Source organism: Pantherophis guttatus, chromosome 2 (assembly GCF_059756535.1).
Source record: "Pantherophis guttatus breed Tessera chromosome 2, ASM5975653v1, whole genome shotgun sequence".
In the NCBI taxonomy this organism is placed as follows: domain Eukaryota; kingdom Metazoa; phylum Chordata; class Lepidosauria; order Squamata; family Colubridae; genus Pantherophis; species Pantherophis guttatus.
In genome coordinates this window covers 264,824,986-264,852,597 of record NC_142064.1, presented here as the reverse complement: position 1 = coordinate 264,852,597, position 27,612 = coordinate 264,824,986, and the positions used below count along the sequence as shown (strand labels likewise).

The following is a 27,612-nucleotide window of genomic DNA, read 5'->3' as shown; positions in this document are numbered from 1 at the left end:
TCTCTCTCTCTGTTTGTAACAGAGGAGCTCATAGTTTGAAGGATCCTGGGAGGTCTTCTATTCCAACCTCCTGATCAAACAGGAGACCCGATATCATTTCAGACAAATGGCTGTCCAGTCTCTGTTTAAAAGCCTCCAGTGATGGAGCACCCACAACTTCTGAAGACTAAGCTTTTCCACTGGTTAATTGTGCAGTGTCAGGAAATTTTTCCTTAGTTCTAGGCTGCTTCTCTCCTAGATTAGTTTCCATCCACTACTTGTCTTGTCTTGCCTTCTGGTGCTTTGAAAAATAAGTTGACCCCCTTCTTCTTGACCCCTCAAGTATTGCAACACTGCTATCATGTCACCCCTAGTCCTTCCTTTCACTAGACTTACCCAATTCCTGCAACCCTTCTTTATATTTTAGCCTCCAGCCCCCTAATCATCCTTACTGCTCTTCTCTGGGTTAATATAGAGTCTCAATCACCACAGTTTTTAAATCTGTGGTGATGAAAACTGGATGCAGTATTCCAAGTGTAATTCCAAAGGATTATAAATTGGTACTAACACTTCATGTGATCTTGATTCTACCCCTCTGTTTAGGCAGCCTAGTATTGTTTTAGCTTTTTTGGCCACAGCAATACACGGTTGGCTTACATTTAAGAGATTGTCCACTAGGACTTCAAGATCCTTGCCGCAGGTACAGCTATTGAGCCAGGTTGTACCTATGCTGTACCTTGACATTTGGTTTTTCTTGACTAAGTGTAAAACCATATATTTCATTTTCTTAGATAGGCCCCAATGTTCAAATCTATTGAGATTCTTCTGTATCTTGAGCTTGTCTTCTGGGGTGTTGGCTATTCCTGCCAATTTAGTGTCATCTCCAAATGTGATGAGTTCCCCTTCTATTCCCTCATCTAAATTGTTTATGATGATATTGAAGAAAACTGGGCCTAAAACAGAACCCTGGGTTACCCCACTGCTTACTTCCCTCCATATAGATGTAGTTCTATTGAGAGCTACACGTTGAGTGCTACCTATCAGCCAGTTACAAATCCATCCAATGGTGATGTAGCTATCCCATATTTTTTAGCTTACCAAGAAGTAGAGAGGTCTACTTTATCAAATGCCTTACTGAAATTCCAGTATACTATGTCCACAGCATTTTGCTGGTCCACTAATTGAGTCACTTTGTCAAAGAATGAAATAAGATTTGTTTGGCATGATCTTTTTTTAAAAAAAATCCATCTTGGCTTCTGGTTATAAGTTTGCTTGCATCTAGTTGTTTGCAGATCTGTTGCTTGATTTCTAGGATCTTTTCAGGCATTGATGTCAGGCCGGGGTGAAATGCTCCCAGTTCGGACCGGATCACCCGATCCGGTAGCAATGGTGGCGGGTGGTTCGGAGATCCGGTAGCAAAAATCACTGCCCCCCCCCATGCCTAGCGGAGCCGCACGATCATCAGAGGCTTTTTTCTACAGAGCATTTTTTCTACAACCTCTTCCGATGAAAAAATGCTTTTAAAAGTAAAAAAAAAAAGCCTCTGATGATCGCACAGCTCAGCTGGGATCAATAGAGGCTTTTCAAAGCATATTTTTCTGCAACCTCTTGGCCAAAGAGGTGGTAAAAAAAATGCTTTGAAAAGTCTCTGACGTTCCCAGCTGAGTTCCCTGATCGGCAGAGAGGCATTTTTTAAAGAGCCTCTCTTGACAATCCCATCTGAGTTCCTGATTGGCAGAGAGGCTTTTCAAAGCATTAGAAAAAATGCTTTGAAAAGTTTTTTTTTTTAAAGTTGGCCACGCCCACCCAGTCACATTACCCCCACCACCACCAAGCCACGCCCACAGAACTGGTAGTAACAGATTTTACATTTCACCCCTGTGTCAGGCTGATTGGTCTGTAGTTTTGCGAATCCATTTTCCCCTTTTTTGAAGATGGAAACTACATCAGTGTTCTGACCCAAGTCATGGTGGCAAGGCAGGGTTTAATAGCGTCTGTTTATTGCTCACTTATCACAGTGTCAAACGATCCACCAATGGTGCCAGTGAAGCTCGGCCACAGCCCTCAGCCCCAGTCTGAATTCCCCTGCTCTACAAATTAGGTCTTAGCTGACCATGAGGCAAAGAAGGAAGTAACAATACCCACAAGTTCAGAGTTCTAACAACAAAAGCACAGTCTGAGAGTCAAGTCCAAAGTCCACAAGCAAATCCATAGTCCAAAGTTCAAGAGACAGGATCCATTAAAGCTGAGAAGGTGGACTTCAAAACAAGCAGCTGTTTCCAACACACACCTTTAATCAGCATCTGGTTAAATCATCCTTCCTCAGCTTTTCCTTGTGAGGAGGGGTGGGGCTGCTTCCTCTCTAGCAGCTTTGCTGACCTCTGTCCATCCCTCTGGTCTCCTCTCCTCACCTGTGCACCAAGGCTGTGCACCAAGGCTCTTAGGGAGAGGCAGACGTCCCCACATGTAGGAGAAGAAAAGGGTAGTAATCCATTGGGTTGATTACATGCCAGAGTTCTGAAGAAACTGGCAGACCTGATCTCGGAACCACAACGTTCAAAGATCCTTGAGCACCTGGGAACTACCAGTGGACTGGAAAAAGAGTTGATTGTCACAGTTTTATCAAATCCCAGGGAGGGGGAGGAGGAGGAGGAGGGAGAAGGAACAACAACAACAACAACCAGGATTGTCCTATGGGGAGATTCCAGAGGCTGAGGCAGTCCCAAGGCTGTCTGGCAGTGGTGGGAGACAGAGAGCTGCCTGCAGGAGCAGAGCAGCTACAGAGGATCTGGAGCCTGTCATCTTTGCTGGCCCAGTGCACGAAGATCTTTGAAAGATATGGTTCAAAGGTTCTTAGATCATGTCTGCCAGCTCCTTCAGAACTCTAGGATGTAATCAATCTGATCCTGGTGATTAGAACTTGTCTACAGTGGACAGATGTTCTCTTACCATTTTCTTGCCTATTTTAATTTGTATTCCTAGTCTGTCTTTTACAGTTGTTTTTGGTGGGTTGAGCTATTTTTTCTTTTTGCGTGAGAACAGATGCAAAGAATGAACTAAGCAGCTCCACTTTCTCCCTGCTGCCAGTCACTTCCTTGTCATCTTCTCCCATTAGTGGACCAATTGTTTCCTTGACTTTTTTCTTGAATTTTACATGTTTGAAAGAAACTTACTAAAGATTATTTTTCTCATTTGTGGGAGGTCTTAGTTCATTCTGAGCTGTAGCTTTCCTGATTTCATTTTTGTAGGTTCAGGCTATGTGCTGATATTATCCTTTTGTCTTTCAATTTATCGGAAAGACTCACTTCTTTTAGAATTCTTATTTTTCTTTTTCCCTAGTATTGTGCTGGAGTGGGTTTTAGATCACTATAGGAGACCTTTTGGATGACAAAGTTGTCATCTAGTTCATCAGGAAGTTTTAAGACGGGACAGCCATTTGTCTGGAATGCTATAGGGCAGTGATGACTAACCTTTTTGCTGTCGCATGCCAAAAGTGGGAGGAGCATGGAGGGTTGCACATGCGCGTGCCCACACCCGTAATTCAATGCGTGTGCGACCCCCCCGTGCTCCTCCCGCTTTTGACATGTGATGGCACAGTGGGCCTGGTAGGCCCGTTTTTCGCCCTCCCCAGGCTCCAGAGGCTTTCTTGGAGCCTGGGGAGGGCAAAAACGGCCTTCCCCACCCCACCCGGAGGCCTTCCGGAGGCTGGAAACAGTCCGTACCCCAATTTCCGGTGGGCCCAGAAGGCCTGAAAATCAGCTAGCCGGCATGCGCATGCGCGCTGGAGCTGACCTAGGGCAATGCTTGTGTGCCCACAGATACAACTCCGCGTGCCACCTGTGGCATGTGTGCCATAGGTTTGCCATCATGGGTATAGGGTCTCTTTCCTGAGCAGGGGATTGGACTAGAAGAACTCCAAGGTCCCTTCCAACTCTGCTATTCTATTACACTGTTTTCTTGGCAACAAGATTGGACTGAATCCGCCACTGGATTTTTGTTGTTTTACTTCCATATCTTGCCATGGTGTTTCCTATTCTGTGTATTAACCAGGTTCAACTGTACTTGTACTAATGCGGCTCTTTTTAAAAAATACTGTACTTTTCTGTGTATAAGATGCTACTTTAAAAAAAAAAATCTTTACTTGAAAATGAGGGGCATCTTATATACGGTGGGCCAAAAGGAGAAGGGGTGGCCCATCCCCGTCTTCCAGCTGCTGGGCGCGGCGCTGCAATGGAGAAATGGGAAATGGAGCGGCCGGCATGAGGGAAGGAGGAGCAGGGAGAAGATAGAAGGAAAGCAGCCTCCTTCCCTCATGTCAGCCTCTCCATTTCCTGTTTCCCCATTACAGCACAGCGCAATGCCACGGAGCTTGCCCCACCCACCACCGCCCAGATGTCCTGTAACAGGGTTACAGTTACTGGTATTTTCTTCTGTTAGTAATAGAAAATCATTGCCAAAATATTACAGGTTTTATACAGCCATTCGGAACACATCTGTTACGAGGGGTTGAGGTTTGTCCCAACGAACCGTGAACCTGTTCACATGCAAACACACTGGGGCTGAAATAAAACTGACAGAGGAGTCTTGTAAAAATATACTTTACTAAAAACATTAAAAAGGACTAATGTCTTTAAAACACCTCAATAACTAACACTTATCTTCATTAGCTGAAGCCAGGCTGTCTCCCCAAATTCCTCTCCTGCAATACTGAAACCAGTCCTCTTAACCCTTTCCAAGGGGAAAGGAAAAAGCTAATACAACACTAAGTAGTTTCAGGATCGATATATCATCGAGGCAGTGGGAAGCGGGGCAGCTGTAGGCTTCTCAGCAGTGATGAATGAGGGAGTCCTGTAGAGGGCTTCTGTGAGTCAAATCACCTGTAGAGTTGATCCAATCAGCATCGTGTTTTGAAGCTTCTAGCAGGGAAATTCTCCAGCTCTTCCTCTTGGTCGTGGCCTCAGCAGCAGCAGCAGCAGCAACCACCACAGCTCAAGAGACAACAGCGGATGCTAGCTTGCAGGCATATGCTGGCTTGCATGCTCAGCTCAGCAAAGGCAAGCTTTCTTCTCCCTTCTCTCTGGCTCTCTGGCTCTGAGCTTCAGCTCTAGCTCAGGCATTAATCAGTGACTTTGTTTCAGCTCTATCTCTTTACTCAGCTCTCTGAGTCCAGGCTTCTTCGGGCTGCTTGGCTTGGCTTGGCTTGGCTTGGCTTGGCTTGGCTTGGCTTGGCTTGGCTTGGCTTGGCTTGCTGAATCTTAAACTGAATCTCGATCTGGATCAGGATCTCTGGATCTGTTTGGCAGCCAACAAGCTCCTACTTATATAGTGAGTCAATGGGCAATTAACTAGGGCGGGGAAGGCTTGTAGTTAATTGCAAGATGGAGATTGGCCTGATTGACCCTTTGCAGTTTGTAACTAATCTTATAGTCACAGCAATCCTGGCAATACTCTTGACAACGTCACACAGCAATGTGTGATGTGTCTTCTTTAGCAGTCAGGGGAGGAGGGAAGGGGCCTTTCTGTAAAAACGTTGGTGGTCTTAAAACCTCTAAAGAAATTGTTGAACTCGGCCCTTACTGTTTTCGGAGATAGCCAGATTAGTCCAGTTAGCAACGGCATTGAAAGTGCAGACCTCACCCATGGGAGGAGTTGACTTGCAGCAATCTCTCATACATGTGGAGCCTTCATACAGCTCTCCCCTCCCCAGCCCTCCCTGCAGCCCCTGGGTCCCCTAGCACATGCTGCCCATGTAGAGCTGATTCTGCCTATGGCCACGGGCGACCCGCGGCCCCTGCACTCCGAAAACCGCAGGTTGAGCTGGTCTCAGAAAGGATCATTTTGCGGTCAGCCAGATCTTGGTTCCCCGTCAGCCATGCCAGTGAAGGAGCTGGGCAGCAACCGCGGTGCTCACAAGGGGGCAACAAGGCAAATCCTTCCAGCAGACACCTGCACACAAAGGAGCCGAATGGAGTGATGGCCAGCAGCGAAGGAGGGAAGGAAGGAAGGGGCAAGCGGGTCTGGGCGCAGAAGCCCCAACTTCTCTCACGATGGCTGCTCTGTTTCCCCATTGCAGCGCAGTGCCATACTACAGAGCTTGCCCCACCCACCACTGCCCAGATGCCACTTGCTTCCCCCAAGCATTTCTTTGCTAACCTGATTTCCACATCCATCGCGTTTCTCTGTCGCGCTTCTCGCCATCGTGTGCAGGGAAACAAGTTTGTTGGACTAAAAAAAAAGTTCAGTCAATCAATTCCAACTTCGCAATATCTTTTTTTTCCGTGAGAAGTTGGAATTGATTGATTGAACATTTTTTGGGGGCTACATGAATTGGGATGTCATCAGAGGGGTTGTGGACATTATTTTCTGTCCTTACTTGGAGATCAGGACTTCCATGGGCAAAACTGGTGCTTCAAATCCTGCAAAGGCTTTAAGCATCATTTAAAGCCCCCACATCTTTAAAATTAGCTCAGGAGGTTTGACTGTAACCATTTTTGGAACATTTTTTCAGGCTTGAAAGACATCAATTTTCCACATACATACTGTTATAGGTATGTGTATTTATATTTCTCTCTGTATGCCTATATCTGCAATTGTATAATCTATCCCTAGCACTTCCAGGTATATTTGAAGATACCTTGTTTCCCCGAAAATTATATTGGGTCTTATATTTATTTTTAGTCCAAAAGACCCAAAGGGCTTATTTTCAGAGGATGTCTTTATTTTTTTCATCACAAGTCTTCCTGAAGGTGATGGGAACTGCAGCCTGCCACAACTGAAGAGTTTAGTTGAGCTGCAAAGTTGAATGCACCCATAAAACAGTGGTGCACGCCAAGTGAAGAAGGGCTGTGAGCATTGAAGGCATGAGTGTCTGTATTTCTGTGGATCATGCATGGAATTCATACCACGCCTTCCCATTGGCGTTCAAAGAGGCTAATCGTGGTAAATACAAATCATTTTTTGAAAAAAAATAAAAGGACAGATTACATTATTGATGATGAATGTCAATGAAAAGGCAGTTTCCAAAGCCTTCCTCCCCCACCGAGTGAAACTTGAGTTGACTCAGAGTGGGATGTCTCAGGACACCCGGCTTTCTTTCCACTCTTTCGCAGAGGAAGAGAAAGCCGGTAAAGCCTGTGGGACAGTCCAGGTTGCCTCCGGACACTGCTTCAGAGTGAGGGTGAGAGAGAGAAGCTGATTATTGAGGCTCTGGCCAGTGCTGCCTACCCGCCAGATTCCCCGATTCAGGGCAGGGATAGAAAAGAGGCAGCCTCTGCTTGCCTCCGGCCCTGGCTTTCTTGACATTGAGGCCACATCACCGCTGTGGCAGCAGCAGGCAGAGGCATGTGGGGGGGAGGTACGTGATCTGGCCTGCCGGAGAGGCCACGCAGCTGTCTACCCCATCACAGCGGTGGTCATGGCCCTGGGCAAACAAAAACAGACGCTGCGATGGAGTGGGAGGGCTCTTAACTAGGGCTTATTTTTGGGCTAGAGCTTATATTAGGCATATGCTAAAAAATTCTAGCGCTTATTTTCTGGGCGGGTCTTATTTTCTAGGAAACACAGTAATCCTTTGCAGTGCTAAGAAATTGTGATTTACTGAAGTCAACAAGTGAATTTCATGTTTGAATGGATATTTTAACTTGGATCTCGGTAGTATTTCCATGTGTCAAATGAATAATAATGTAAGAGGATATTGTAATATTGTGGCATTTTTGCTTATCTGTTGTAATGTATACTTTTTTCTCTTTTTCACATCTTCTGCAACCATTTTATACGCAATTAAAGTTACACTTTTCTTTGAATCTTATGGACAAAGAAGATGGCAATGAGAGTACTCTGGACAATTAATAATAACAAGCACCATTGAAAAGGAAAGAAAATTAAGCCAGAAATCAAAATATTTTCCATTTCCTTCAGAAAACCACACAGTTTTTTTCCTTCACCAACAGGAGAGAAACAAAGGAGAGAAAATCAAGAAGAGATTTCTAGTTGGAAGTATGTGGATCTCAAAGATACATGAAAAGTCAAGAGAGATTATTTTTCCATTCAGGAAAAGGGGGAAATATCTGGAAGTTACTGGGGAGGAAGCCACGTAAAGCAGACAATGTTACAGGCCTCGCTCTGGGAGGAAGAAAATCACCAGTAAATTAAAGCACCACTAAACAAGGGATCATCCATATTTTTCACCTCCTCAAGAATGTTAATTGTGGAAAAGCTCCATAGACGTTTCTGTTCTGGGAAAGATACAACTTGCAAATCACAGCTGATTATGCCAGAGGGGATCCAGACTGGAGAAAAGGTATACAAATACTCTGAATGTGGCAAAAGCTTTGGTCACAACAGCTTCCTTGTGCTTCATGGAAGGACCCAGACAGGAGAGAAGAAATACAAGGGCTCCAAATGTGGTAAATACTTTAGTGACATGGCGACATGATGATACATTAGATAGAATACCAGATAGAAAACATACGAATGTCCAATTTGTGTGAAAGTTTCATTGGAAATTCCCACTCATGAGACAACAGAGGACTCATAAAGGAGATAAACCCTTTGAATGTGCTATCTGTGGGAAATGTTTCAGTCAGAATTCCAAAATGGTGATACACCAGAAGACTCACACAGGAGAGAAACCATATGAGTGTCCAGATTGTGGAATAAGTTTCATTCGGAATTCTGGTTTGGTGAGACACCAGAGGATTCACACAGGAGAAAGGCCCTTTGAATGTCCTGATTGTGGGAAAGGTTTCAGTCAAAATTCCCACCTGGTGACTCATCAGAGGACTCACACAGGAGAGAAGCCCTTTGAATGTCCTGATTGTGGGAAATGTTTCAGTGACAATTCCAGCCTGGTGACACATCAGAGGATTCACACAGGAGAAAGGCCCTTTGAATGTCCTGATTGTGGGAAAGGTTTCAGTCAGAATTCAAACCTGGTGACTCATCAGAGGACTCACACAGGAGAGAAACCCTTTGAATGTCCTGATTGTGGGAAAGGTTTCAGTGATAATTCCGGCTGGGTTAGACACCAGAGGACTCATACAGGAGAGAAACCATTTGAATGTCCTGATTGTGGGAAAAGTTTCGGTCAAAATTTCCATCTGGTGAGACACCAGAGAACTCACACAGGAGAGAAACCCTTTGAATGTCCTGATTGTGGGAAATGTTTCAGTGATAATTCCAGCTGGGTTAGACACCAGAGGACTCATACAGGAGAGAAACCATTTGAATGTCCTGATTGTGGAAAACGTTTCAGTGAAAATTCTAGCTTGGTTAGACACCGGAGAACTCACACAGGAGAGAAAACATATGAGTGTCCAGACTGTGGGAAAGATTTCAGTACTAAGGATAGCCTTCTAAATCATACACACAGGGGAAAGACCATTTAAGTGCCCCGAGTGTGCATGATGCTTCAGGAAACCTTCCAACCTTATCGTACACAAGAAAATCCACATGAGGCCCAAAGTAATGAGTGTAGACAGAGTTTGAATTTCATTTCTAATGTCACATTGTAAGTCCAGCTGAGAAATTGACTATTTAATTTGACTACAAAGAATTTGCCTGATTTTTTTGTAGGCAAATATGTCATGATATTAGTCAGAAAGGAAGAAAGAAAAAATTGGAACATACTAGTTTGATAAATGCTATCTGGCCATCAGCAGCAGAAGTTGCTGAATATTTATTTTTGCAGAATTTGTGCAATTATGTGAAAATCTTTTTGGGAGCGTTCTTTGCATTTTTATCATGGTAGATGATAGAAATGCCACAGGCATAGTCCCAGCCTTTTTCTCCCTGGGTGCCCCTGAGATTTTCAGCCCCAGAATTCCCCCAGCCAGGATCTCTTTGGGATAGGAGCACTCAGACTATAGTTAGAGATTGTGGCTCCTCATATAATAGCAATAGCACTTTGACTTATTTACCGCTTCACAGTGCTTTATAGCCCTCTCTAAGTCGTTTACATAGTCAGCATATTGCCCCCAACAATCTGGGTCCTCATTTTACCGACCTCGGAAGGATAGAAAGCCAAGTCAGCCTTGAGCCGGTGGGAATTGAGTTGCCAAACTGCGCCACCATGGCTCTTATGAGGAGAAAGTGAGCGTAGAGTGGAGGGATTCAAAGTTCATCTTTTCCTAACTGTTCCAGGAATTCAGCGGACGAAGCATGTCTGTTCAGATTGTGTCAAGAATGAGGCACGCAAGTGGAAGAAACCACATAAATAGCAAATATTTTGGGGGAGTTTGGGGCAGTGACAAAACCAGTGTAAAATTTCAGATGTAAAGGCTGTTCTGCCCTGCAGGTGACCTTCATGAAGAAGAGCTGTAGAAATAGTTGAGGAGAAAAGGGAAAAGCCATCTCAGAGTCCTTGGCCTTTCCCGTCCTCTCAGGTCTTTGAAGGGAAATCTGCTTACAAAAAATCTTGCCAAGGAAACTGCAGAGAAACGGGAGTGCAGGATAACTCCCCAAAACCTACTTTTGCAACTTTGGAGAGTGAAGCCTGACCTACTTAGCTTCCCAAGATTAAAGACGTGTTGTGTCATAAATATTTATGAAGTTCTTGTTTGTATGCACAGCTGCTAAATTATTTCCAGCTTCATCCTATGAATAGAATAATGAAACCTGGAACAATAACACCCACCTTCCAAACCACATCTAGATAGGAGAGATTCTTTCTGTCTGCATCCTTGCAGAGCCTAAATCTCACTTGGGGGAAGACTTGCTCTGAGCAGCCTTCCCAATCTCCACAGGAGTTAGCTTTATTATTCCCAAACAGTTTGGGCAAAAGCCTTGGAGGGCAATACTTTCCAGAAAGCTGATGGGTTTCTGCACTTTCTTAGGGGTGACTCAGTGGAGATCAAAACCTCTCTACATCCCCCAAACTTTATGACTGATTTGCTGTGTCTGCCAAGGATTTAAGACCCAGGAGAATCAGTGGGTCAGAGGCTCAAAGGGAGCCAGCTTCATTCCTGCTGCCCAGAGATGCTTCCAAGCACACCCATGCTAAATGCCTTGTGCGTCTGTAACTTTGCATACACAGAAGTCTCCATTAGGTCAAAGTGAGAAAGTCACATACCCAGCAGGGCTGGAAAAGGGGGTTTAACAAGAGGAGATGACTGCCTGTATATGGTAAGAGCAATGTTTCCAAAAGGCATTTCCAAGGGCTGGAAAAAAGATTGGTAATACAGATGTTCATGCAACAATGTACCACTCTTTGTTTGATACCCATTCCTTTTTTAAATTCAATATATTAATCTAATAAAATATACAAAATCCTTGCCAAGGAAAAGGCTGACTCTTTGTTTGATACATATTCCTTTTTTTAATTAGAAAATTTAATCTAATATATAAATCAAACAAAAACAAAGAATGGATACAGGGAAGCAGGAAAGGAATCAAAAAAAGAAAAATATAATTACACCTTCCTACTTTTTCTCTGCTGAGAAATTGTCATCACACATTCTCATATAGAAATTATCTCTGCTCAGTTGACCAAAATAAAAACTTGCTTAGAAACGGATCCTGACCTGAAGTCCATTCCTCAAGAGAAATCCAGTTCAACATTTCCCTTCCACATTGCTCGTAGGAACAGGGAGATTTTCTCAATGTACAGGTAGCAAGCAGTAACCAGATTCTCATGGTTGAATCCCACATAAGGACTTATTGGGCCAGGTGGGATCCCAAGGAATGAGACAGGACCAGCAAGCCATGTTTTTCATAGCTTGCTTCCCAGGGATCTCATACCCCACAGCAGATGTACAACAGGAGCACACACATACAGACTCACTATAGTTTGTAGGGACCCACCAAACTTCTTGAATTGGAGTCAAAAGTTGCTTCCCTCCTCCTGCACCTATAAATTCCCTGTGACTTCTCTGAGGAAACACTGTTGTTGGTGGGAGCCTTCCAGAACAACAAGCAAGCAAGAAGGACATCAAGTATGCTGCAGAAAAAAGTTTACTCAAATCTTTTTGGAGTGGCACTCAATGCCTGGCGATTTAATGGATTAGTTATTACAGGTTTCTTGACAGCAACACACAAACTGTCATTTCCTTCTTCAGTGTGTTTTCTCTCCCGCCCTCCCTACCTCTCCCTTTCTCCTCTCTCTCTCTCTCTCTCTCTCTCTCACACAGACACACCCATCTCACTGAGAGCAACCTGATTACTTCCTGGCAGTCAATGGGGGAGAAGAGAGGTAAAAAAAAGCATAAAGTAAGGGAATATTGTGGCCAAAACATGCCTCATCTAAAGCAACCAATCACTTTGAAGATTCAACATATATTAAGCATGCAAACAATCACTGTGCACAATGGATTCCAGCAAAGCATTGGCAGCTTTCTGAGCAGCCCTGACCTAAAGCAGAACCGCAGGTTATATATACTGTTGGCCCACTACATTAGAAAGATGTAGAAACAGGCAAGCACCCTATAGAGTACAGCATGACGTTGGAATATTTTTGATAATCTCATTATTTCTCCCTGCCTACAAGGTCAGCAGGGCAACTATGCGCTCTGTGAGATACGGTCAGGGAATATAAACATTTTGACCAGTGGTGGGTTGCTACCGGTTTGCTCCAGATCAGGCAAAGTGGTAGAGCGAGAGGCTCCACTCACCCGGACGTCTCTGCATATGCACAGAAGCAGCCTGCGTGCGCACAAGCGAACCGTTAGCGAACAGAATTGAAACCCACTACTGATTTTGACCCACTGGTCCAGAAATTCCAGTCTGATTCTTCCCCCTGTGCCCATGCAGGCCCAGTTCAGCTTGTTGTCAATGTTTACTTACAACAAGACTTTAAGCTCTCTACAACTATTGGGCCAGGAGCATCTCTAGAGGTTTCCTAGTGAATGTAACTCAGTGGTCTGTATGGATAATCACGGGACTTTCCATGACTGAGTGGAGAACACAAACTCTACCTCCCTGCTCTTAACCCAGCACAATATCCACCCTATCCAATGCCCTCCCTATGCTCAGACTGAAGAAAATGGCCTTGGGAGCAGTGGTGGGTTGCTCCTGGTTTGGTCCGGTTCCTGCGAACCGGTAGTAAAAGCGGCGGGAGGCTCCGCCCATCTGCCCGGATGTCATGATGGACAATCTGTGTCTGCACAGAAGCTTTTGCACATTGCAAACCGGTAGTAAAGGTAAATAGAACCCACCCCTGCTTGGGAGATATGCAAACTCCATTACTAAAGAGGTGAAGGGGAAACATCTCCCAAGTCCGCAGCACATGGATCCTATTCAGAAGAGACTCAGACAGACTCCTCCCTAATTCACAGGAGTATAAGAAGGGGGGAGAAGGTACAAAGAAGATACTTTACATGTGTTTTCACCCAAAAAGAAAACATGACACAACTTATCAAAAACAGAATCATAAGTGCCAGATTAGGAATGCAAATTAAAATATGGAAAAATAAGGTAAGAGAACACCTGCTGGCTCTAGACAAATTCAAATCACTGGGTCGGGATGGACTGCAGCCAGAATTTTACTGGAACTAATAAATGTGATTTCAGAACCATTGTAACATACTGTATGTTTCAAAGTCCTTGGAGAAGGGGGAACTAGAGGTAGTCCTCAACTTACAATAGTTAATTTGGTGACCGTAGTTACAATGACACTGAAAAAAGTGATTTATGATCATTTATCACACTTATGACCGTTGTAGCATCCCCCTGGTCTTGTGATTTACATTCAGATGTTTGACAACTGACATTTATGACAGTTGCAGTGTCCCGGAGTCATGCGATCCCCTTTTGTAACATGCTGTCAACCAAACTCAATGGGGAAACCAGATTCACTTAACAACAGTGTAACTCATTTAACAATGGCAATGATTCATTAACAAATGTGGCAAGAAAAGTCATAAAATGGGGCAAAATTCACTTAACAAGTTTTTCGCTTAACATAAATTTTGGACTCAATTGTGGTTGTAAGTTCAGGATTACCTGTAACTGAGGACTGGAAAAGAGTTGATAGGGTCTCCATCTTCAAACAGGAAAAAAACATGCAGGAATTTACAGACAAATCAGCCTGACATTAATATCTGGTAATATCTTGGAAAACATATCCAAGCAACAAATCTGTGAACACCTAGAAGCAAACAAGTTATAACCATTAGCCAACATGGGTTGATCCAGTGGTGAAATCCTCCGTGTATTGCCACCGGTTCACTGCCTGTGCATGCGCATGGTGCATCACACGCACACTTCGCGCGGAAAAAGACTTCACAAGGTAAGTAGAACAGTGAGGGGGGGAAACAGCTATGTCGCGTGATTTAGATTCGCCGTGTGGCACAGCTGATCATCGGAAATACCAGTTCAGAGGAACCGGTAGTTTTTATTACAAGTGGTTCACCTGAACCGGTAGTTTTTATCCCTACCGGTTTGCCCAAAGTGGTGTGAACTGATAGCATTTCACCCCTGGGTTGATCAAAAAGAGATCATGCCAAACAAACCTTATTTTATTATTTGGCAAAGTGACTAAATTAGTGGACCAGAGAAATGCTGAGGACATGGTATACTTAGTTTTCAGTAAAGCATTTGATTAAGTAGATCACAACCCACTTCTTGGCAAGCTAAAAAAATGTGAACTTGAATAGTGGCCCCTATCTAACAAAATGATATTCAACAAATATAAAAATAAAGTTTTACACTTAGACAAGAAAAACCAATTGCATAGGTATAAATAAACTAGGTGAAACCTGGTTTAATTCCCATAACTGTGAGAGGGATTTTGGAGTCGTAGTGTATAGTCACTTAAATGTGAGCCAACAGTTCAGATCAGATCAGATCAGATTAACAGAGTTGGAAGGGACCTTATAGGTCATCTAGTCCAACCCCCCGCTCAAGCAGGAGGCCCTATACCATATCTGACAAATGGCAGTCCAATCTTTTCTTGAAACTCTCGAGTGATGAAGCTGCCACAACTTCCGAAGGCAAGCTGTTCCATTGGTTGATTGTTCTCACTGTCAGAAAGTTCCTCCTCATTTCTAGGTTGAATCTCTCTTTGGTCAGTTTCCATCCATTATTCCTTGTCTGGCCTTCAGGTGTTTTGGAAAATAGCTTGACCCCCTCCTCTCTGTAGCAGCCCCTCAAATATTGGAAGACTGCTATCATGTCTCCCCTGCTCCTTCTCTTCACTAGACTCGCCATGCCCAGTTCCTGAAACCGTTCCTCATATGTTTTAGTCTCCAGTCCCCTAATCATCCTGGTTGCTCCCCTCTGCACTTTTTCTAGAGTCTCAACTAGTGGTGAATTGCTCCCGATTCGCAAGAACTGGTAGTAAAAATTTGTAGTTGTTCTGAGAACCAGTAATAACACTGGCTGGCCATGCCCCCGACCTGGTCGCTGCTCACTTACCCCACCCACCTCATCAGAGGCTTTTTTTTTTTTTTACTTTTAAAAGCATTTTTTCTACAAACTCTTCCGCCGAAGAGGTGGTAAAAAAAAGTGTTTTAAAAAGCCTCTGACGATCCCAGCTGAGTTGCCTGATCGACAGAGGTTTTTCAAAGCATTGTTTTCTGCAACCTTTCTTAAAGTTTTAGAAAAAATACTTTTAAAAGTTAAAAAAAAAAAAAGTTGGCCACGCCCACCCCTCCACCAAGCCACGCCCACAAAATAAGCCATGCCCACAGAACTGGTAGTAAAAATTTTTAGAACCCACCCCTGGTCTCAACATCTTTTTTATAGTGTGGTGACCAAAACTGGATGCAATACTCTAGGTGTGGTCTTACTAAGGCTTTATAGAGTGGTACCTCACTTGATCTTGATTGCATCCCTCTGTTAATGCAATTTAGGATTGCATTGGCTTTTTTAGCTGCCGCTGCACACTGCTAGCTCATATTCAGCTGAGACTCTAAGATTCCTCTCACAGTCACTGCTATTAAGCCTGGTTTCCCCCAGTTTATATGTGTACTTTTGGTTTTTCTTACCTAAAATGCACTTGGAATACTGCATCCAATTCTAGTCACCACAATATAAAAAGATATTGGGACCCTGGAAAGCATGCAGAGAAGAGCAACAAAGATGATTAGGGGACTGGAAGCTAAAACATACAAAGAACAGTTACACAAATTGGGTATGTCTAGTCCAGGGGTGTCAAACTCGATTTCATTGAGGCCCACATCAGGGTTATGTTTGACCTCTGGGGGCCGGAGTGGGCATGGCCAGGTTGGGCGTGGCCAGATCGATATCACTCACGTTGGGGGCACCTCTGGTGGCCCAAGCGCTCTGCCAGAGAAAACTGGCTCCCGAGCTGTTTTTGGTTGCGATGGCTTCCTGCAAACCTCTGCCAGGAAAAACTGAGCTCGGGAGGGCTGCATCCGGCCACCAGCCCTTGAGTTTGACACCCCTCGTCTAGTCTAATGAAAAGGACAATCAAATTCAAATTCAAAAAAAAAAAAAAAAAAAAAAAAGAAAAGAAAAGGACAAGGGGAGGCATGATAGCAGTCTTCCAATATTTGAGTGGCTGCCACAAAGAGGAAGGTGTCAAGTTATCTTCCTAAACACTAGAAGGCAAGACATGGAACAATGGATGGGAACTAAGGAAGGAGAGAAGCAACCTGGAAACTTACAGTGTGAATTAATAAGCGCCTTCAGCTTGCCTTCAGAAGTTGTGGGTGCTTCATCACTGGAAGTTTTAAAAAATAGATTGGATAGTCACTTGTCTGAAATGGTATAGAGCACTGATGGCTAACCTTTTTGCCATCGTGTGTCAGGAGACGGGGGGGCGAGGAGGGTTGCGCACGCACGTGCTCATGTGCATGCGCGCGCAACCCCCTCCCCCCTCCCGCTCCTGGCACATGATGGCCTGGTAGGCCCATTTTTCTTTCTTACCTGGTTCTAGATCCCCTCTATTTATTTCCGAAGGGCAAAACCTGCCTTTCTCCTCTCTCGTAGGCCCTCCAAAGGCCTGAAACAGCCCATTTCCCAACTCCCGATGGGATAGGAAGTGACATTTTTTGCTGTCCCCATCCTCTCTAGGAGTCTCTAGGAGCCTCTCTAGGAATCTCTGGAGGCTGGGGACAGCAAAAAGTGTCACTTCCTGTCCCACCGGGAGTCAGGAAATGGAGCCTTTCAGGCATCCAAGGGAGTGGGGAAGGCTGTTTTCGCCCTCCCCAGATGCATAGAGAGGATCTGGAGCCAGGTAAGAAAGAAAAACGGGCCTTCCCCACCCCCCCAGGCCCTCCAGAGGCAGGAAACAGCCTGTTTCTCTACTTCTGGTGCGCCCAGAAGGCCCGAAAATCACTGGCCGGTGTGCACGTACGCCCCAGAACTGAGCCGGCGTATGCGCGCGGTGCCATAGGTTCGCCATCATGGGTATAGAGTCTCCTGCTTGAGTAGGGGGTTGGAACAGAAGACCTCCATGGTTCCTTCCAACTCTGTCCTGATTGATCTTGACAGCTGCAGCCTTGAATTGGCTTGTGGGCACAGCAGGAACAGATCAATGGGTATGTTTTGTGAGGAGGAAGAAGTTCCAGTTTGGTGTACTGGTGAAGGCACCAGGTTAGAGACAGAGAAATGCTCAGTTCCAGTCCCACCTGAAGGCAAAACCATCTGTTCAACTTTGGCCAGTCCTCTCAGCCCTTGGAGCAGGAAAAGGAGGGAACCACTTCCAAAAACCCTTGCCAAGGCCAGCCATCAAGATTGCCCCAAAGGCACCAAAAACGAAGCTAAGTAGCATCACATTTCACTTTTTCACTTGGCTCAGTTGCAAAGGTCGGTTGCTAGGAGTCGAAAACTACCTGCTCAGTGGTGAGTTGCTCCCGGTTTACACCAGTTCGCAAGAACCGGTAGTAAAAAAATTTAATAGTTCGGAGAACCGATAATAAGATTGGCTGGCCACGCCCCCGAACCGTTTCCCGGCCCGGTCACCATTCGCTTACCCTGCCCACTCCCAATCTATTAGTGCCTCCTGAGTCCCAGCTGATGGCTAGAGGGAAAAAAACTGTTTAAACTCTTGCTGCGGGGCTTCAAAGCTGATCAGTGTTGAAAGAAAACAAATGAGTAGACTGGTGCCTGCAAAAATAGAAAAAACAGTCCCTTACAGCTTCAGCATAGGTTAATTAGTACAAGTTGATTAGGTCAGCCTCCTGACTCTCAGCTGATTTGCTCTCATCTGTTTTAGGTAGGCAGGGCTCTGTTGCTAGCTGCAGAGTGCTGGAGCAGATTTTTTTCCCCCTAGCTATGCTGAAAAAACAAAACTGAAAGTAAAGCAGGATGTTTGCTGCAAGGTGACAAAATGAGGCAGAGAGAGATTTCTTTTTCTTTTTCCTCACCAAAAAAGGTAGGTGCAAAACTGCAAACAATGGGAAATTTAGGACAAAAGAGAAGAGTTCAAGATTTTAAAATACAAAAGAAAAAAAGCTCTATTTAACTAGGGAATTGTAATAATTGAGATACTATTAATTGTATATTGTGTTGAAAGCAGAAATGGTTAAGTTGTGGTTTGGAGGAATATATGGGGGAAATTATTTGGTTTATTATTATTGGTAAATATAATTAATTGATTTGTAAGAAATTGGATTGCATGGAAATAATTGGAATATTCATGTTCATATTGATTAATATAAAAAAAAGGTAGTTATATAACTAATTGATTTATATTAAAATGTTGAATTTGTATTAAACAACTGTATTACATAATTACATAATTAACCAATGTGAGGATGGATATAAAAATAGATGACAATGGGAAGGGTTATAATATAGAATAGAAGGGAAAAATTGAATTTGATTAAGATTAAAGATGAGGATGAAGGGTAATATTGGTTTTTTAAAAAAATAGATGAGGAATAAATATGGCAAAAAGGAAATAAAGAAATTGTAAATTTGTTAATTTAAGAGCCTTGGTACTACAGTGGTTTAAAGCACCCTGTTATTAACACAGCTGCCTGCAATTTACTGCTGGTTCGAATCTCTCCAAGGCTCAAGGTTCAAAGAAAATACATTGTATATTTGTATGTGTGTTTCTAATTATTGCTATTTATTCATATTTGTTCTCTTTTATTCTTTAAAATTTACCAATTCATTCTTTATCTTAATATCTTTATATTTGTTTGGGGTTGGCTTTCTTCCCTTTCCCTTTTTTATTGTACAGCAATTTTTCTCCTCAAACCTACCACCTCTCTCTTTTCTTTCCTTCTTACTTTCTTTCTCCCCCTCTTCTTCTCCTCCCTACTTCCTCTTCCTTTCTCCTTCTCCTTCTCTCTTCCTCCCTCTCTTACCCTCACTCCTACTCTAATTTCCCTTCCTTCATCCCTCTCTATTGCTGTATCCTTTTATGCATATGGACTACTCAGTGGGCTGAAAAAGTTATTTTTGACTGGTCCTCGCACTTTTGACCAGTCCTCGAATTTACGACTGTCCTCACATTTTATATTTTTTGCCCTATCTTATCACCATGGTGAAGAGAAGCACTTGTGAAATGAGTGACATGGTTGTTAATAATGCTGCATGGGCATAAATGTGAGGATGGTCATAAGTGTGAGGACCAATCAAAAATGCTAGGACCCGTCAGAAATGACTTTTTTCAGCGCTCTGAGTAGTCCCTATACACATAGCCATGCCCACCCTGTCACATGACCTCCAGGCCATGCCCACAAAATAAGCCACGCCCACAGAACAGGTAGTAAAAAAAATTAGAACCCACCCTTGTACCTGCTGCAATGTAATCACTGGAAACATCTAAACCTTGATGGAGATTGGAGAAGCGTGTTTTTCCACCTCCTGTCCCTAGATGGCGGTCAGGCAAGATCTGTGCCTAGAAAGCCATCAACACTGCATTGGTAGAAAGGCTGGGAGGAGAGGAGAGGAGAGGCGCAGAGGAACTTCCTCTTCCGGATGGCTGATGGGAGAAAGTTGGTGTGCAGAGCGGCTTTTGTGCTGTTTCCATGGTCGGAGCAGCAGCTGGCAGGTGAGTGGAGGGCAGCAGGTGGGAGGAGAGTCCGGGAGCAACTTGGGCTGGAAGCGGAGAAGCAACTGGGCTGAAGCCTCTCAGCTGCGGCTGCTGCAGGTTCCTTCCCTCCCCAAATGGAAGCCCACTGGTGCTGCAGGCTGGGAAACCGGGGGCTGCAATTTCTGCTGGTGGGAAGCTTGAAAAAGCCTCTTTCAAGTGGAGGTTGGTTCTTTGGGAATGGCTTCCCTCCAGAGGTTGTGGCTGCTCCCATCACTGGAGGGTTTTGAGGGGAGATTGGGCAGCCATTTGTTCTGGACGGAATAGGGTCTCCTGCCTGAACAGGGGATGGACTAGAAGACCTCCAAGGTCCCCCCAACTCAATTCTTCTCTTATGGACCTGATGTTTTCTGGGCAACAAGATCGGATTTATTTGCCTCTGGTCTTTTTTGGGTTGTTCTTGTTTTGTTCTACTTCCATTTCTAGCTAACAAGTATGTGTTTCCTATTGGTGCCCCCCCAGGCTCCACTGTGCTTAACCCAGCACTTTTTAAAAAATAGCTATTGAATGTTTGAACTGTTCAGGTGTATTTATTTATAAAATTTATTGGCCACCAACCTTACCGTGACATAACTGCGATTGATAGATATGGCTCAGTGAAATAAGAGACAGAGTCCAAGTGTGTGTGTGTGTGTGTGTGTGTGTTGATAAGCCAATGCATTTCTTCATCCTCCTAAGAAGGAAGGAACCCTGAGCGTAGTGAAAGGCAGATATTTATACATTTCTTTGCTTTCGCTTCATTACATAAGAGGCAGTTGGCACATGACAGATAAGATATAGAAGTATAGAAATAATAAAAATAGTCAAGTTTGCCTTCTGTGGTTTTGGTCACGTGCCTGACCCATAGGCTAGTGTTTCCTATGAAATTTTCCATGGCTTCAAAAGCCTTTTGAGGCCTGAACTTCAGCCTTGCCATCTCAACATATGAGCAATCATCCAATTCATCCAATTCCTGATTAACAATAGCTCAGAAGGTTTCAGATGTCTTTCAGTCTTCAAAGACATGAATTATCTTCATATTGTAGGTGTGTATATTTTTATTTCTGAATGTACATACCTGCAAATATATAATCTATCCCCAGGACCTCCAGATAAACAGTCATGTGAAAAATAAAATATACTCTCCTTGACTTTTATGATTTTACGTATCAAGGCATAGTAAAAATCAATTGGTCCTTAGAAGTTCTTAATAGTAGGTAAATACAATCGTAGATGAACAACAACACATGAAATATTACATCAGATCATCATTTATTTTATAAAAAGGAAGCCAAAACGGTGAAGTCATGTATGAAAAATGTATGATTCAATAATTTGTAGAACCACCTTTAACAGCAACAACTAGAAGTAATTCTTTTCTGGGTGACTTTATCAGTCTCTTGCAGTGTTGTGGAGGAATTTTGGCCCAGGCTTTTTTACAACATTGCTTCAGTTCATTGAGGTTTGTTGTGTGTTAACACACAACTCAGTGTCAGAGATAGATGTAATCATACTTGCTGATGATCAATTGATCAAGGGCATTTTATTAGCAGTACGTGGCTGCTACTTCCCCTCTTTATACTATGGAAGCAGTGAGAAATTTCCTAATGGTGAGAACAATTAACCAGCAGAACAGCTGGCCTTCAGAAGTTGTGGTGCTCCATCACTGGAGGCTTTTCAGAAGAGATGAGACAGCCATTTGTCTGAAATGATATAGGGTGTCCTGCTTGAGCAGAGGCTGGATTAGAAGACCTCCAAGGTCCCTTCCAATTCTGTTATTCTCTTCTGTTCTGTTGCGATGATGTTTATGATACCCTGATAAGTAAAACCACAAGAAATCAAAGCAGGTGTAGTTTCTTTTTCAATTGATTGTATTTGAAAACAACCCTTTGCATTGCTAAGAATTTGTGATTGACTGAAGTCAACAATCGAATTAGAATCATTGAATGGATATTCAAACTTGGATCTGGGTGGTCTTCCATGTGTCAATTGAATCATGATCAATGTAAGAGGTTATTGGAGCATTGTGGCATGTTTGCTTTTTCATTATAATGTAAACTTTTTTCTTCTTTTCTCATCTTCTGCAACCATTTTATGCACAATTAAAGATACACTTTTATTTGAATCTTATAGACAAAGAAGATGGCAATGAGCACTCTGGACAACTGAGGATAACAAACAACTTTGAATAGCAAAACAAGTCAGTCCAGAAATCAAAATATTTTCCATTTCCTTCAGAGAGTCCCCCAGCAGGTGAGAGAGAAATGAGAGAAAATCAAGAAGAGATTTCTAACTGGAAAAATAGAGTGTGAAATTAAAGCATACGTTGCATGAAAAGTCAAGGGAGATTGTTTTTCCATTCAGGAAAAGAGGGAAATATCTGGAAGTAACTGGGGAGGAAGCCACGTAGAGCAGACAGTGTTGAAGGCCTCGCTCTGGGAGGAAGAAAATCACCAATAAATCAAAGCAGCACTAAAGGGATTATCCATATTTTTGACTACCTCAAGAATATTAGTTGTGGAAAAGCTCCATAGACGTTTCTGTTCTGGGAAAGATACAACTTGCAAATCACAGCTGATTATGCCAGAGGGGATCCAGACTGGAGAAAAACCATACAAATACTCTGAATGTGGCAAAAGCTTTGGTCAGAACAAGTTCATTTTCCTTCATGGAAGGCCCCACACAAGAGAGAAGCCCTACAAATGTTCCCAATGCGGTAAATGCTTTAGCAAGCATGGCAACGTGGACTCACATCAAGGAGAAACTGTTTGAATGTCCTAATTGTGAGAAATGTTTCAGTAACAATTACAACCTGGTGACACACCAGAGGACTCACACAGGAGAGAAACCATTTGAATGTCCTGATTGTGGGAAATGTTTCAGTCAAAATTCCAACCTCATTGGCCACCAGAGGACTCACACAGGAGAGAAACCATTTGAATGTCCTGATTGTGGGAAAAGTTTCAGTCAAAATTCCAACCTCATTGGCCACCAGAGGATTCACACAGGAGAGAAACCCTTTGAATGTCCTGATTGTGGGAAATGTTTCAGTCAGAATTCCAGCCTGGTTAAACACCAGAGGATTCACACAGGAGTGAAACCCTTTGAATGTCCTGATTGTGGGAAATGTTTCAGTGATAATTCCAGCCTGGTTAAACACCAGAGAACTCACACAGGAGAGAAACCATTTGAATGTCCTGATTGTGGGAAATGTTTCGTTCAGAATTCCAGCTTGGTTCAACACCAGAGGATTCACACAGGAGAGAAACCCTTTGAATGTCCTGACTGTGGGAAAAGTTTCAGTCAAAATTCCAACCTCATTGGCCACCAGAGGATTCACACAGGAGAGAAACCCTTTGAATGTCCTGACTGTGGGAAAAGTTTCAGTCAAAATTGCAACCTCATTGGCCACCAGAGGATTCACACAGGAGTGAAACCCTTTGAATGTCCTGATTGTGGGAAACGTTTCAGTCAGAATTGCATCCTGGTTAAACACCAGAGGATTCACACAGGAGAGAAACCCTTTGAATGTCCTGATTGCAGGAAAAGTTTCAGTCGGAATTCCAGCCTGGTTAAACACCAGAGGATTCACACAGGAGTGAAACCCTTTGAATGTCCTGACTGTGGGAAAAGTTTCAGTCGGAATTCCAACCTCATTGGCCACCAGAGGATTCACACAGGAGAGAAACCCTTTGAATGTCCTGACTGTGGGAAAAGTTTCAGTCAATATTCCAACCTTATTGGCCACCAGAGGATTCACACAGGAGTGAAACCCTTTGAATGTCCTGATTGTGGGAAAAGTTTCAGTCAGAATTCCAGCCTGGTTAAACACCAGAGGATTCACACAGGAGTGAAACCCTTTGAATGTCCTGATTGTGGGAAATGTTTCAGTGATGATTCCAGCTTGGTTCAACACCAGAGGACTCACACAGGAGAGAAACCCTTTGAATGTCCTGACTGTGGGAAAAGTTTCAGTCGGAATTCCACCCTCATTGGCCACCAGAGGATTCACACAGGAGAGAAACCCTTTGAATGTCCTGACTGTGGGAAATGTTTCAGTCAGAATTCCAGCCTGGTTCAACACCAAAGGATTCACACAGGAGTGAAACCCTTTGAATGTCCTGATTGTGGGAAAAGTTTCCGTCAGATTTCCAGCCTCGTTAAACACCAGAGGATTCATACAGGAGAGAAACCCTTTGAATGTCCTGATTGTGGGAAATGTTTCAGTGATAATTCCAGCTGGATTAGACACCAGAGAACTCACACAGGAGAGAAACCCTTTGAATGTCCTGATTGTGGGAAATGTTTCAGTGATAATTCCAGCTGGGTTAGACACCAGAGGATTCACACAGGAGAGAAACCATTTGAATGTCCTGATTGTGGGAAATCTTTCAGTGAAAATTCTAGCTTGGTTAGACACCGGAGAACTCACACAGGAGAGAAACCATATGAGTGTCCAGACTGTGGGAAAGATTTCAGTACTAAGGATAGCCTTCTAAATCATACACACAGGGGAAAAACCATTTAAGTGCCCCGAGTGTGCATGATGCTTCAGGAAACCTTCCAACCTTATCGTACACAAGAAAATCCACATGAGGCCCAAAGTAATGAGTGTAGACAGAGTTTGAATTTCATTTCTAATGTCACATTGTAAGTCCAGCTGAGAAATTGACTATTTAATTTGACTACAAAGAATTTGCCTGATTTTTTGTAGGCAAATATGTCATGATATTAGTCAGAAAGGAAGAAAGAAAAAATTAGAACATACTAGTTTGATAAAGGCTATCTGGCCATCAGCAGCAGAAGTTGCTGAATATTTATTTTTGCAGAAATTGTGCAATTATGTAAAAATCTTTTTGGGAGTGTTCTTTGCATTTTTATCATGGTAGATGATAGAAATGCCACAGGCATAGTCCCAGCCTTTTTCTCCCTGGGTGCCCCCGAGATTTTCAGCCCCAGAATTCCCCCAGCCAGCATCTCTTTGGGATAGGAGCACTCAGACTATAGTTAGAGATTGTGGCTCCTCATATAATAGAAATAGCACCTTGACTTATTTACTGCTTCACAGTGCTTTATAGCCCTCTCAAGTGGTTTACATAGTCAGCATATTGCCCCCAACCATCTGGGTCCTCATTTTACCGACCTCGGAAGGATAGAAAGCCAAGTCAACCTTGAGCCGGTGGGAATTGAGCTGCCAAACTGCGCCACCATGGCTCTTATGAGGAGAAAGTGAGCGTAGAGTGGAGGGATTCAAAGTTCATCTTTTCCTAACTGTTCCAGGAATTCAGCGCACGAAGCATGTCTGTTCAGATTGTGTCAAGAATGAGGCACGCAAGTGGAAGAAACCACATAAATAGCAAATATTTTGGGGGAGTTTGGGGCAGTGACAAAACCAGTGTAAAATTTCAGATGTAAAGGCTGTTCTGCCCTGCAGGTGACCTTCATGAAGAAGAGCTGTAGAAATAGTTGAGGAGAAAAGGGATTGTGGTTTTCAGCACAGGGTCTCCAGGTTTATTCACAACTCCTGCTGTGATCTCCTTTGTTTTTAGGGGCCTCCTTGTTAAGACTTGACAGCTGGGGCCTGAGAGCAGCACCAAGGGACTGATACTTTTGTGGTTCTCCCCCCTTGGTGGGGAGATGTGAGAAAAAAGTTGTACAGTAGATAATCAAGCAAAATTAAATAAAGCCAATCTAAGAGTCAGAGGGGATGGTCTATAGAGCGAGGTCAAAAGCCATAAGTCCCTACTCAGATGAACAGTCCATTTCCTCAGAATCAAACTTTGAAGCTTGGATTGAAAGGTGGAAAGTAGGTGTTATATTTGGAAGATACTGGATCTTGAAAACTGAAGCCTTGAATTTAGGGCTGGAGTAGCAGGAACAGCTGCATGGATAGATTTTTTGGGGAGGAAGAAAGCTCAGTTTGGTGGTCACCAGGCTACAGCCTGAGAGACGCTCATTTCCGGTCCTGCTTTAGGCACAAAGCCATCTCAGAGGCCTTGGCCTGTCCCGTCCTCTCAGGTCTTTGAGGGGAAATCTGCTTACAAAAAACCTTGCCAAGGAAACTGCAGAGAAACGGGAGTGCAGGATAACTCCCCAAAACCTACTTTTGCAACTTTGGAGAGTGAAGCCTGACCTACTTAGCTTCCCAAGATTAGGGACGTGTTGTGCCATAAATATTTATGAAGTTCTTGTTTGTATGCACAGCTGCTAAATTATATCCAGCTTCATCCTATGAATGGAATAATGAAACCTGGAACAATAACAATAACACCCACCTTCCAAACCACATCTAGATAGGAGAGATTCTTTCTGTCTGCATCCTTGCAGAGCCTAAATCTCACTTGGCGGAAGACTTGCTCTGAGCAGCCTTCCCAATCTCCACAGGAGTTAGCTTTATTATTCCCAAACAGTTTGGGCAAAAGACTTGGAGGGCAATATTTTGCAGAAAGCTGATGTATAGATTTTGCACTTTCTTAGGTGTGACTCAGTGGAGATCAAAACCTCTCTACATCCCCCAAACTTTATGACTGATTTGCTGTGTCTGCCAAGGATTTAAGACCCAGGAGAATCAGTGGGTCAGAGGCTCAAAGGGAGCCAGCTTCATTCCTGCTGCCCAGAGATGCTTCCAAGCACACCCATGCTAAATGCCTTGTGCGTCTGTAACTTTGCATACACAGAAGTCTCCATTAGGTCAAAGTGAGAAAGTCACATACCCAGCAGGGCTGGAAAAGGGGATTTAACAAGAGGAGATGACTGCCTGTATATGGTAAGAGCAATGTTTCCAAAAGGCATTTCCAAGGGCTGGAAAAAAGATTGGTAATACAGATGTTCATGCAACAATGTATCACTTTGTTTGATACCCATTCCTTTTTTAAATTCAATATATTAATCTAATAAAATATACAAAATCCTTGCCAAGGAAACTGCAAGGCCAGGCATCAAGACTGACTCTTTGTTTGATACACATTCCTTTTTTTAATTAGAAAATTTAATCTAATAAAATATATAAATCAAACAAAAACAAAGAATGGATACAGAGAAGCAGGAAAGGAATCGAAAAAAGAAAAATATAATTGCACCTTCCTCCTTTTTCTCTGTTGAGAAATTGTCATCACACATTCTTATATAGAAATTATCTCTGCTCAGTTGACCAGAATAAAAACTTCCTTAGAAACGGATCCTGGCCTGAAGTCCATTCCTCAAAGAAATCCAGTCCAACATTTCCCTTCCACATTGCTCGTAGGAACAGGGAGATTTTCTCAATGTACAGGTAGCAAGCAGTAACCAGATCCTCATGGTTGAATCCCACATAAGGATTTATTGGGCCAGGTGGGATCCCAAGGAATGAGACGGGACCAGCAAGCCATGTTTTTCATTGCTTGCTTCCCAGGGATCTCATACCCCACAGCAGATGTACAACAGGAGCGCACACATACTATCATTTGTAGGGACCCACCAAACTTCTTGAATTGGAGTCAAAAGTTGCTTCCCTCCTCCTGCACCTATAAGTTCCCTGTGACTTCTCTGAGGAAACACTGTTGATGGTGGGAGGCTCCCAGAACAACAAGCAAGCAAGAAGGACATCAAGTATGCTGCAGAAAAAGTTTACTCAAATCTTTTTGGAGTGGCACTCAATGCCTGGCGATTTAATGGATTAGTTATTACAGGTTTCTTGACAGCAACACACAAACTGTCATTTCCTTCTTCAGTGT

At 43.5% G+C, this 27,612-nt stretch overlaps 2 protein-coding genes across 2 annotated transcripts in view; one reads left to right on the top strand and one right to left on the bottom strand.

The window, feature by feature from the left end:
• The window catches only part of LOC148115761 (uncharacterized), a 321,967-nt gene that overhangs the window by 47,537 nt on the left and 246,818 nt on the right, over positions 1 to 27,612 (bottom strand). The window lies entirely within an intron of this gene.
• LOC132710900 (uncharacterized) lies at positions 1,483 to 26,968 on the top strand. Its single transcript, XM_087885241.1, has 2 exons — positions 1,483 to 9,363; positions 22,480 to 26,968. The coding sequence occupies exons 1-2, from the start codon at positions 8,493 to 8,495 to the stop codon at positions 24,426 to 24,428; spliced, it is 2,820 nt and encodes a 939-aa protein (XP_087741367.1). The 5' UTR covers positions 1,483 to 8,492; the 3' UTR covers positions 24,429 to 26,968.